Source organism: Musca domestica, unplaced genomic scaffold (genome assembly GCF_030504385.1).
Source record: "Musca domestica strain aabys unplaced genomic scaffold, Musca_domestica.polishedcontigs.V.1.1 1, whole genome shotgun sequence".
In the NCBI taxonomy this organism is placed as follows: Eukaryota; Metazoa; Arthropoda; class Insecta; order Diptera; family Muscidae; genus Musca; species Musca domestica.
The window spans coordinates 121,388-134,978 of record NW_026712114.1 but is presented as its reverse complement, the minus strand read 5'-3'; the positions used below and the strand labels follow the sequence as shown (position 1 = coordinate 134,978).

General features: G+C 35.2%; 1 protein-coding gene across 1 annotated transcript; it reads left to right on the top strand.

Moving 5' to 3' along the window:
- The first annotated feature begins 451 nt into the window (after nt 1-451).
- On the top strand, nt 452-5,611 carry LOC131806211 (opsin Rh2-like). Its single transcript, XM_059130204.1, has 3 exons — nt 452-775; nt 4,289-4,779; nt 4,844-5,611. The coding sequence occupies exons 1-3, from the start codon at nt 698-700 to the stop codon at nt 5,388-5,390; spliced, it is 1,116 nt and encodes a 371-aa protein (XP_058986187.1). The 5' UTR covers nt 452-697; the 3' UTR covers nt 5,391-5,611.
- Nucleotides 5,612-13,591: the final 7,980 nt, after the last annotated feature.

Here is a 13,591-nt window from a genome sequence, read left to right as displayed (position 1 = left end):
ATGTGGCATTTTGTTTTTCTCCTCGTATAGCAATTGAGACTATGCAAGGGAATCGAAAAAGAGCCAGCTAACTACAAGCTTGCAAATATTTTTGCTACTTCTCGCCAAGTAATTAATGGCGACCACAATGCAAGTGAATTTTGATTGCGTGCGGATTTATGTCTGATTTTTGTTGGGTCATTCCTTTTGTTGTTGTTTTTTTGGATTGCTGTCGGCCAGGCCAAGTGCATAGCATATTAAATGAGATTTTTTTTTGGTTCAGCAGTTGTTGCATGGATTTGATGTCCACTCCTTGTGGTTGCTTTTGTTGTTGTGTTTGCAGACACATATCAAATGCAAATACTAATCGAATTAACTGAACAGCAACAACAATCACAATTTGCCACAAAATGCTTGAAAATCGTTTTGTGGTATAAAAAGCCTGTCGTTGGCATGAAGGCCCTTTGATAAAATCAAATCAGTTTTTTGGAATAACAACATAGTTCGATAGTTCAGCGAAATTGAATAAATAGTTGGCATTCCAGTTGTTGTTGTTGTTGGAGTGTGTGTGCGTGTGTTTTTTGTTGTTGCTGTGAAATGTAATTGGAAATTGTAATCATTTAAATGCAAATTAATTTAGTGAAGTGAAGTCCTTCTCAAGCCACAGCTCACAATTCCCAACGCAAAGGGTGTTGGAAGTATTCCAAACCATCGCGCCATGAGAGATGACATGGCGGAATACTTCAAATCACCCCGTTTTGAAGCTCAAATGGGCAATGGCTCTGTATTGGATAGAGTAAGTAGTTTGAAATTTTATTTCATTATTATTTTTTGAAGTGATAAATAAAAAAATAATAATAATAAATTAGGAAAAAAGGTTATTATATGATATCCTGTAACCAAGACCAATTGAAGAGATTCTTGACATACTTTCGAGAGTTAGGCAGTTAAATACTCAACAAATTAATAAAAAATTATACATGAAAAAATCTATGTAAAGTATATCAGCTTTCAAAGCAGCATCAGTTTTCAAAGCAGGAAACAAGTAAGAAAACATTAAGTTCGGCCGGGCCGAACTTTTTTTACCTTAGGGTAATGGAAACATTAGAACCAATTATGACCCACTAATACCAAATTTTAGACATATTCGTGGGAAAATGTGGCAAAAATCATCAAAATACCGAATATCGTGAGATACCGTTATATGGGGGAAATACCAAAGCGTGAAACTACACATGCAATGTTTCGCCACACGAAATGACCCTTAAATGCCAATTTTCAGACAAATCCGTGAAAAAATGTGGCAAAAATAATCAAAATACCGAATATCGGGAGGTACCTTTATATGGGGATTATACCAAAATGTGGACCGATATATCTCATTTTCAATACCAACCATCCTAGATACAATACAAATTATTCTACTAAATTTTGACGCTAAAATAATGTGGCCTATATCGTGATTTCAACAGACAGACATACGAACATCGTTAAATCGGCCTAGAATTTTATGCTGATGGAGTCTACGACGAATATTTAGGGATGTTACAAACTGAATGACAAATTTAATATACCCTCCTTTTCAAGGTGGAGGGTATAAAAATGATTAATATTTTCATTATTAAAATGAGAATATCTCACAGTTTTTGTCGATGGCTTCGCATCGATAATGAAAATAATACTCAAAAGGATTGGGAGAGGGCAAGAATATCAATTAAAGGTGTTAATTATTGTGCCATTACCATTGACCGCTTGGGAAAAGTTCAAGCTAGGAATCATGGAATACGACATTGGCTGTCATTAATATAGAAGCTGTTGAAGAAGAACTTTGGAAAAAAGCAGAAGAGCATGAGTTGTGAGATGAAAAAACTGCAACCAACTTCAGACTGCTGTCATTTCTAAGCCACTCGTCCGACAGCTGCTAAAATTATTCCAATGACAGCTTATTATATTGTTTATAAGCGTACAAAAGCATTTTGGTGAGAATTTTCCAGAAAATAGTTATTCGTGATGGAATTCAAGCGTGATAGTGTGATTTATTTATATTTGGCTGGAAAACCACAAGCGGCTGTCGTTAGAGCAATTCAGCATTTAAATGTGAATAAATCTTGTGTGTCTCGTAGCATCGCTCGTTACCGTGATACTGGTAGCGTAGCCCGACGTCAAGGAAGTGGACGGAAGAAAACAGCAACATCAGCAGAAATGGTTTGAAAAGTAAAGATGTGACTTGATCGAACCCGTGCGTCGCAGTGGCCGAAAAATGGCTCGTTAGCTGAACATATCGCAATATTCCATTCGGCAAATATTGAAAATATGAGGTCGGGGTAAAGCCGTTGAAATTCCAACAAGTAAAAAAGCTGTAAGTTCGGCCGGGACGAACTTTGAATATCCTCCACCATTTGGTACAAATTTGGCAATTTTCAAATAAAATAAATAAATAAATAAATAAATAAAATAAAATAAAATCCGTTAGAAAATTTGTTAAATATTAAAAATACCGAATATAGTCGTATATTAGGGTCTATACGACGACGTGGACCTGCAAAGGCAAATTTTATCATAAGCTATTAAAATATTCAAATGCGAAACTGTCGCTAAAATCATTAAAATGCCGAGTATCGGGGGGTACCGTTAAATGGGGGATATAGAAGAAGTGAACCTGCACAGACCATTTTCTGGCATAGTCTGTAGTATGTATTACGATCTTCAAATACCAAATTTGAAATAGTTCCGGTAAATAATGTCGCTAAAATGGAAGATATACGAAGACGAGGGCCTACATGGCTCATTTTCTGTCCTAAGTTGTAGTATCTATTACGAACTTCAAATACCACATTTGAAACAATTCCGGTAAATAATGTCGCTAAAATCAGCAAAATACCGCATATAGGGAGGTACCGTTATATGGGGGCTTTACGAAGACGTGGACCTACATAACCCATTTTCAATACCAAAAGTCTTGCAGACATCATACACATTTGAGTAAAATTTTATAAACCTACTTTATTTCGTTTGGAGGCTAGAGGGATTTCCGCAGATGGATAGACGGACAGACGGACGGACATTGCTAAATCGACATAGAATTTTATGCTGATCAGGAATATATTTACTTGGTGGGGTCAAAAAGGTATATTTCGAGGTGTTACAAACGGAATGACAAACTTAATATGCCCTCCATACTATGGTGGAGGATATAAAAAGTGCAAGAACTTACACCGTAACAAAAAGAAAATATACTCAAAAGAGCTAAAGAGTTGCTTTGCTTGGCCGAAAGTGGTGAACTCTGACGAATTTGACGAATTTGAATTTTCGATGAGAAAAGATTCGTTGTCCAGCAATTTGTAAACAAACATAATGATCGTGTTTACTTGCCAAAGAGGTCAGTTGAAAATGTGCACATTCGATTGGCCACCAGAACTCAAGCGCCGTCCATGGTGATGGTGTGGGCCGCTATAACGGCCGATGGTCGGTCTCCGCTCGCATTAATCGACCGTGGCATCAGAATAAATGCCGAATATTATCGCGAAAATATTTTGGGGGGAAGCCGCAGACCTTGGACACTCCAACAGGACTCAGCACACGCCACCCAAGAATGGTTACAAAATCAGGTTCCTCGTTTCATTTCCAGCGCACAACAAAATCTCCGGATACCAATTCGTTGGACTGTTGTGTCGGGAGTATTGTGGAAAGTAAGGCTGGCACTAAAAAATACCAATGTGTCGATCACCTCAAGCAAGCGCTTCGCCGGGATGGGCCAAAATACCGCAGAGCAGCATTCGGGCAGCGTGTGATGGTTTCATTGGCAATTTGAAGGGCATAATTCGTGCCAAAGATGACCAATTCGAACCAATCTAAAATTATTCTAAACATTGATGCTATTTCCGACATATTTTGCTTTCACTCAATAAAATTTAAAAAAAATATATATAAAAATTATGGCGTTTGACTTTGTTGTTGAATTTAATAGTAAATAATTTGCAGAATATTTGATTTGCTAAGATCTCGTTTAAATGGAGATTTTAGCCATTTTTTTTGAAAAAGGACCAAAAATATCTCCTTTTTTGACTCGCATGAGGGTTAAAAGTTAATCCTTGTGTTTTCGTCGGCATTATTGCCGAAGGTACTATATACCTAAAATCAACGTATCCCAAGGAATCTCAATCCGAAAATTTCCAAAAGTGTGGAAAAGGGGGACTTGTCCCCTCTTCTTTGGTTAGTTTGCGATGTAAACTTTCAAACTTGTATAGCACAATGTTAATATATGACAACTTTTAATCGTTGCTAAAAATCCTCTTCCATTCCATTACAGGTCACCCCGGACATGGCCCATTTGGTGAATCCCTATTGGGGACGTTTTCCACCCATGCCCTCGGCAACGAGTCAACTCTTTGGCATTTTTACCGCTGCAATTATGGTTGTGTCATGTTGTGGCAATGGTGTGGTGGTCTACATTTTCGGTGGCACCAAATCCCTGCGTACCCCAGCCAACTTACTTGTCCTCAATTTGGCCTTTTCCGATTTTTGTATGATGCTCTCCCAGTCACCGGTTATGATCATTAATTTCTATTTCGAAACATGGATTTTGGGTCCGCTGTGGTGTGACATCTATGCCATATGTGGTTCGATGTTTGGTTGTGTCTCGATATGGTCGATGTGTATGATAGCCCTGGATCGTTACAATGTGATTGTGAAGGGAGTCTCGGGGCGGCCGATGACGGTGAAATTGGCCTTGGTAAAAATAACCTTTATTTGGATGTTTGCAACATTTTGGACCCTCATGCCGCTGCTGGGGTGGAGTGCGTAAGTAGGCGGGAGGAAGATAAAAATTTTATGCAAATTATATATTTTTCTTTTTGGTTTGCAGGTACGTCCCCGAAGGGAATTTAACAGCCTGCAGCATTGATTACATGACACGAGACTGGAATCCACGTTCCTACTTGATCTCATACTCCTTGCTGGTCTACTACACACCCCTATTCCTGATTTGCTACTCCTATTGGTTTATCATTGCTGCAGTCTCTGCCCATGAAAAGGCCATGCGTGAACAAGCCAAGAAAATGAATGTAAAATCGCTACGCTCCTCCGAAGATTGTGAAAAAAGTGCCGAAGCTAAATTGGCCAAAGTGGCATTGACAACGATATCGCTATGGTTTTTGGCATGGACTCCGTATTTAATTATCTGTTATCATGGACTATTTAAAATCGATGGTCTAACACCAACAACAACCATTTTGGGTGCAACATTTGCCAAAACCAGTGCTGTCTACAATCCCATTGTCTATGGGTTGAGTCATCCCAAATATCGTCTCGTTCTCAAGGAGAAATGTCCGATGTGTGTTTTTGGCTCGACAGAGGAACCCAAACCGGACAGTGATACCCAGACCACCTCACAGGCAGAATCCCAGGCTTAGACAAACCAAAAATGTGATGAACTATGCTTACGAACAAAACAAAACAAAGAATAAAGAGAAATGATAAAAATGCAACGCCAATAAAAATGGCCAAAAATTAAAAAAAAAAAAAACGTGGAATAGAAAAAATTTAGAAAATATGTAAAAAGTGACGAAAAAAAAAAATAAAACGAAAGGTATTGTATTTTAATAAAAATTAATGTTATGGCATACAAGAAAAATTAAAAAAAATCTATTTTATTTATCGTAGTGAGTGTATATCCCTTGAAACGAATACAAATTCATTATGTTCGCCCATACTTATATAAGGCGATAATTAAATTATGAAATCCTGAAATGTGATATTTACATTACTGATGATATCTGTGCTTGAGATGTGGCGGTGGTTTGTACAAAAAGTAGTTAGCGGTACTAAATTGCGTGAAGGAATAGAACTGTAATCCCAAAATTTGATATTAAGGTCTCGTTTGGTGTCTGGTGGTGATTTTAATAATTGAAAAAATATCCTCTAAAAAAGTCACGATTATTGGTCCTTTAAAAAATATTTTTTAAAAATCCTCGATTATGTGTCTGAGGGACTTTCAAAAAATATTCTCTAAAAGTCCAAGTTATTTGGTCTGAGGTTCCTTGAAAAAATTTTCTTTAAAAGTCCACGATTATTAGTCTGAGAGTCCTTGAGAAAATAATCTATGAAAATCCACGATTGTTGGCTTGAGGATCACTGAAAAAATATTCTTTAAAAATCCACAATTATTGGTCTAAGGGTCCTTGAAAAAATATTCTTTAAAAATGCACGATTATTAGTCTGTGAGTCCTTGAGAAAATAATCTATGAAAATCCACGATTGTTGGCTTGAGGATTCCTGAAAAAATATTCTTTAAAAATCCACGATTATTGGTCTGAGGGTCCATGCAAAAAAAAATTAAAAATATACGATTATTGGCCTGTGTATCCTTGAAGAATTACTCTTTAAAAATCCTCGATTATGTGTCTGAGGGTCCATGCAAAAAAAAAAAAATTAAAAATATACGATTATTGGCCTGTGTATCCTTCAAGAATTACTCTTTAAAAATTCTCGATTATGTGTCTGAGGGTCCTTCAAAAAATATTCTCTTAAAGTCCACGTTTTTTGGTCTGAGGATCCTTGAGAAAAAAATTCTCTAAAAATCCACGATTAATGGTCTGATGGTCTTTGAAAAAATATTCTTTAAAAATCCACGATCATTGGTCTAAGGGTCCTTGAAAATTATTATTTAAGAATCACCGATTAATGGTCTAAGGATCCTTGAGAAAAATATTCTCTAAAAATCCACGATTATTGGTCTGATGGTCCTTGAAAAAATATTCTTTAAAAATCCACAATTGAAGATCTGTAAGTCCTTGAAGAAATATTGGTCTGAGGGTCTCTGAAAAAATATTCCTTCAAAATCCACGATCATTGGTCTAAGGGTCCTTGAAAAATATTCTTTAAGAATCATCGATTATTGGTCTAAGGATCCTTGAGAAAAATATTCTCTAAAAATCCACGATTATTGGTCTGATGGTCCTTGAAAAAATATTCTTTAAAAATCCACAATTGAAGATCTGTAAGTCCTTGAAGAAATATTCTATAAAAATCCAAGATTATTGGTCTGAGGGTCTTTGAAAACATATTCTTTAAAAGTGCACGTTTTTTGGTCGGAGAGTCCTTGAAAAAATACCCTTTAAAAATCCACGATTGTAGATCTGTAAGTCCTTGAATAAGTATTCTTTAAAAATCCACGATTATTGTTCTAAGGGTCCTTGAAAAATATTCTTTAAGAATCACCGATTAATGGTCTAAGGATCCTTGAGAAAAATATTCTCTAAAAATCCACGATTATTGATCTGATGGTCCTTGAAAAAATATTCTTTAAAAATCCACAATTGAAGATCTGTAAGACCTTGAAGAAATATTTTATAAAAAATCCAAGATTATTGGTCTGAGGGTCTTTGAAAACATATTCTTTAAAAACCCACGTTTTTTGGTCTGAGAGTCGTTGAAAAAATACTCTTTAGAAATCCACGATTGTAGGTCTGTAAGTCCTTGAATAAGTATTCTTTAAAAATCCACGATTATTGTTCTAAGGGTCCTTGAAAAATATACTACACAATTATTAGTCCTTAAATAATATTCCTTAATATTCCTTAAAAATCCATACCCTCGATAAAATTTGCAAAGATATTTCTGAGCTGTTTTTCATATATTTCCCTGAATATCGTTGTTACGGAGTGCATATTACGGCTGTGGGTAACAAATATAACAAATCGGATGAACAGTATATATGAGAGCTATAGCTATATCTGAATCGATCTTCACCAAATTTGGCATACAACCTTCTAGACTCAATTCGATCGCATGTGCCAAATTCCATTCCATTTGGCCAAATATTAGACGTTTGGTGCACAATTAATTTGAAATCAGATAAAGATATATCTGGGAGCTACATCCAAATCTGAACCGATCTCGATAAAATTTGGCAAATATATTTCTGAGCTGTATTTGATACATTTCCCTGAATATCGTTGTTACGGAGTGCATATTACGGCTGTGGGTAATAAATATAACAAATCGGATGAACAATATATGGGAGCTAAAGCTATATCTGAACCGATCTTCACCAAATAAACATATACAATTATTTCTTACCTTGGAGTTCCCCAAGGCAGTGTTTTGGGGCCAATTTTATATACGATATTTACATATGATCTTCCCACTGATGACAAAATAACAGTAGCCACATATGCAGATGACACAGCGGTGTTAGCTGTAAATAAGTCCTCTGTTGATGCCTCAGAAATACTTCAAGAACATTTAAACCTCATTGAAAAATGGCTCATGAAATGGAACATAAAAGTAAATGCTGACAAATCAACCCATGTAACTTTTAGCCTTAATAGGGGTGACTGCCCAGAAGTATATTTAAATGGTGAAGTTATACCATCATCTAATTACGTAAAATACTTAGGCTTAAACATTGATAGACGGTTAACTTGGAAGAAACATATACAATTGAAGAGGCAACAGCTTGAAAAACAAACAAAACGGATGTTTTGGCTCTTGGGCTCAAGATCACAAATGACATTAGAAAATAAACTTCTGCTATATAAAACTATGCTAAAACCAATCTGGACATTTGGAATTGAGCTTTGGGGTACATCAAGCAACTCCAATATTGAGATTTTGCAGAGGTATCAATCAAAAACATTGAGACTGATCACAAATGCGCCCTGGTATATGAGCAACAAAAATATTCATAAGGACCTTAAAGTAGAAATTGTTCGCGACGAAATAAGGAAGTATAGCACAAACTACCTCAACAGACTTAGTAGTCACTCAAATATTCTAGCCATAACTCTTCTTGATGACACAAATGAATTAAAACGACTGAAAAGACTTAATGTCCTTGACTTGCCATTCTTAACATGATTAAATTGTATATTAGTTAAGTAGAAAAAGTCATTCTTTTGAAATATTGTATTTGTGTGTTAAGTTTAATGGAGCTTAACCGATAATGTGATGGTTTTTGATGATAGTTAACTTATTTGCTTATTATTTTTGTATTGTAAATAGATCGCAAATAAAGACACAATTATAAAAAAAAAAATATTACGGCTGTGGGTAACAAATATAACAAATCGGATGAACAATATATATGGGAACTATACTTATATCTGAACCAATCTTCAATCCACGATTAATGGTCTGAGGGTCCTTTCAAAAATATTTTTTAAAAATCTGCGATTATTGCCCTGTGTATCCTTGAAGAAATAATCTTTAAAAATCCTCGATTGTGTGTCTGAAGGTCCTTAAAAAATGTTCTCTAAAAGTCCACGTTTTTTGGTCTGAGGGTCCTTGAAAACATTTTCTTTAAAAATTCACGATTGTTGGTCTGAGGGTCCTTGAAAACCCATTCTTTTAAAATCCACGATTGTTGGTCTGAGGGTCTTTGAAAACATATTCTTTAAAAGTCCACGTTTTTTGGTCTGAGAGTCTTTGAAAAAATATTCCTTCAAAATCAACGATCATTGTCCTTGAAAAATATTCTTTGAGAATCACCGATTATTGGTCTGAGGGTCCTTGAAAAAATACTCTTTAAAAATCCACAATTGAAGATCCTTGTGTGTAAGTCCTTAAAGAAATATTCTTTAAAAAACCAAGATTATTTGTCTGAGGGTCTTTGAAAACATATTCTTAAAAAATCCACGATTATTCATCTGAAGATCCTTGAAAAAATATTCTTTAAAAATCCACGATTATTGGTTCTTGAAAGAATATTCCTTAAAATTTCACTATTATTGGATTTCAATCTCAATAAATCGGCTTGAGAAATGTAAATTATGAAAATCCCACATGTCAATAGCTTCATCTATAAGGACAAATAAGGCTTCCTAACCCATTTGCATTTGTTTTCGCCAAAAAATTTTAGAAAATGTTTATTAAAATTTACTAATTTTTCGGGGATAGATTTCCTGCCCAAGCCATGATTTTTTGTGCATAAAGTTTTCAAAAAAAAAAAAAATATTTTTTAAAAGGGTTTCCTTAAAAAAAGTTCGGCCCTGTCGAACTTAACGCTGTTTAATTTTGTCATTCCGTTTGTAACTCCTCGAAATACTCATGTCAGACCCAACAAAGTACACATATTCCTGATCAGCGTAAAATTCTAAGACGATTTAGCCATGTCCGTCTGTCTGCCTGTCGGTTGTAATCATCTTTCGAACGAATTGAGGCTCAAATTTGCTCACATGTATATTTTGCCAGTAGGCAGGTTAAGTTCATAAATGGGCCACGTAGGTCCACGTTTTCATATAGCCCCCATATAAAGGTACCTTCCGATATTCGGTATGTTGATGGCTTTAGCGACATTATTCACCGGAATTGTTTCAAATTTGGCATTTGAAGTTCGTAATGGATACTACAGCCTAAGACAGAAAATTGTCTGTGCAGGTTCACGTCTTCGTATAGCCCCCCCTATAACGGTACCTCCCGATATTCGGTATTTTGATGATTTTAGCGACATTATTCACCGATTTTTTCTAAGTTTCGCATTTGAATATTGAAATGGCTTATGAAAAAAATTACCTATGCAGGTCAATGTCGTCGTATTGACCCTAATATAACGGCTGCATTCGGTATTTCTAAGATGTTAACAGAATTTTTAACGGATTTAATTTTTTTTTTTTTTTTTTGAAAATTGCCGAATTTGTACCAAACGGCACGGCCGAACTTACAGCTTTTTTACTTGGTTCTTCTAAAAAAACTAATTTTTTCCGCTTCATTAATTCACATTCTGTATCAATAATGAAATCTTAATTTTCACTTTTCTCCCAGTTATACTTTTTCCACATCTTTGATATTTTTATAGCCTTCCAAAACTTAATATTCCATTACATTCCTTCACTTTGATTTAACCTACCAAGTATCTCGTTTCGTGTAATAAAAACAATGCTAGTTATTCACAATTGTATTTCCATCAACCCCCGGTGATCATTCTTCCAAAAAAAAAAAAACAGAGAAAAAAACTTGTAATTTTATTACCCCAGATAATAACAGTTTAATGAACATTTATAAAACAATATTTTTTCATAACTCCGGCATAACTAAACTTTTCAAATTGTATTCTTATGGCTTGGCAATAATTAAACATGTTCGTTCTTACCGCCCACACCCACACCCCCTACCCTTACGTCAGTGTGTACTCGTAGAAGAAGAACTTTGGTGAACTTTGTTCTTTCCATGGGGGGCGCAGGGGGTGTGGGAGTTGAAATTAGCTCAATTAGAACTCTTTTTGGACATGAAATATTTCAGGGGAAATGGCTGGGAAAGTGTGAAAAAGTTTTTGCTCGGCATACCTACGCAATGAACAAAACAGGAGCTTGTGAGCGAGGAGAGATCTATCTCAACACCATGGGGGCCAAATGGCTAGAGTCCAAAGACAATGGTTGGTCTAAATAATTTGGTTAATTGAAATGCTAGGAAAATTGAGACGAAATGTTTTGGCATCATTTAAAGTTTTTCCTTGTTTTTTTTTACGTCAAAAGTTTTGTCAAAGAAGGCAATAATAACAACAACAGCAGCAAAAACATTGTTTCGGAACCATTTTTATTAGCCAAATTAATACAATGGCCATTCATTACGGTTGTTGTGAAAATGTAGGAGGAAAATATAGATAATAATTGTTGTTGGTACTATTAGCGGTAAGTCGGACTATACATTTGTGGAAAATTAGATTAGGCCTGAAAAATAATTTTTGGGATAGTAATCGAAATAAATTATATGTGTAAAGTATTTTTGGTGGCTGAAATTAATCGAATGATTTTCGATATCAATTATAGAAGTTGGTTTCGTATGAATACGTGTTCATTTGGTTCAATTAGGGATATGTTAATGTAGTTTATCCTCCCAGGAATGTTCGACATTATGTGATATCATCTATCATGGTTTGTCGGGGTATATTCATTTTTTTCTCAATGGTAAAATTAAACAAGTAAGCAAAGGCTACAGTCGTGCGGGGTCGACCATGTGATACCCTACAACACTACAATATGTTAGAAGCACCCTTATGTCTAAATCCATTTTGGAAGATTTCGCTTTTGAAATTAGGTTATAGAGCGCTGCCCAGATATTACCCTTTGCATTTAGACCAGGGATATTTATCCAATATTTACGCACTCCGTCGTGCTGTTAGTTGTTGTGGTCCAGTTTATAGCGTAATATAATCCAATGGTCTTCTCAGGCGTATCGATTGGCTTCAATTGTGTGATCTGGAAATTTTTTCTGTTTTCGGTTCATTTCAACCCCTAAATATATTGCGGACATCTTTGAAAACAATAGGCATAGCTCTTCTGAGCCGAACCCTACCCTTGTGAAAATTTTCGTGAGGATCGGACGATAATTGCAATATGTATACAATAACGCCACCCTGTGTTGTAAGGTGAAAAAATCGCACGCGATAAAAAAAAAAAAAAAATAAAAAAGTTTCACAAAACACAACAAAATCTATATTAACATCATTATTGGCATCTTTTTATATGACTTTCTTTTAGATTTTATTTTTTTATGCCAAGAGGGCATTCTGAATTGACAAAATTTGTTAAAATCGGTCCAGCCATTCTTGAGATATAAGCATTCTATCTAACATCCCTTCCTTTGTATATATACATTGTATAACGGTACCTCCCAAAATTCCGTATTTTGATGATTTTAGCGCCATTTTTCTCCGGAATTGTTTCAAATTACGTATTTAGAGTTCGTAATGGGAACTACAGTCTGTGACAGAAAAATGTAAAAAAAATGAAAAAAAAGTAATGCCTAATGGCAAACAATGCCTATGTAGGTCCACGTCGTATAGACCCCAATATAATGGCAATATTCGGTATTTTTAAAAGTTAACAGAATTTTTTAAGGATTTTATTTTTTTTTAATTTCCAAATTGGTTCCAACTGGTAGAGGGCATTCAAAGTTCGGCCCGGCCGAATTTATTGCTTTTTAACTTGTTGAATTTCACACATTCCAATATTTCTATTAAAAAGATCTGGTGTAAAGATAATAGATATCGGCCCACCTCTTCTGGTATCTCCCCCAAATGGTTTAAGTACTATTCGCATAAACTTGAAAATAAATGTTAGATTTTCTTAAAATTTTGCTCACCTCAATATTTCAGTTCACTTTATCTGGCAACTCACTCATATTTCTACTTTTTCCAAAATTATTACATATCTCATATAAAGGCGAATGAAGAAGTCAAGTCCAAATCTGGCACATTTATATCAATTTCGAAATGGACAACAGTTGTAACAGTCTTGTGTTGATGGAAACATTGAGATGCACCAAGTCTGAATGGAATCGGATGTTAATTTCGCTTATTATGAATATTTAAAATTTTGTCTCTTTGTGGAGGAGGTTCCAGAAGAAGTGGACGGATATATCCCATATATCCAGACTTCTCACCTGACCTTGGGTTCATAAAAATATTGTGATGTGTGTAATTTGAAGAGAACCGCATGTTCATTTCGGATTTTATGATCATTTTGGTTATTCAAAACTTTGACCCTATGTGTGGTCCGATGTCTACCATCTTTATAAGAGATCTTGTGTTGATGGAAATATTGAGATGTACTTAGTCTGATGAGAATCGGATGTTAATTTCGCATTTTATGAGCTTCTTGGCGCATCTGAATAT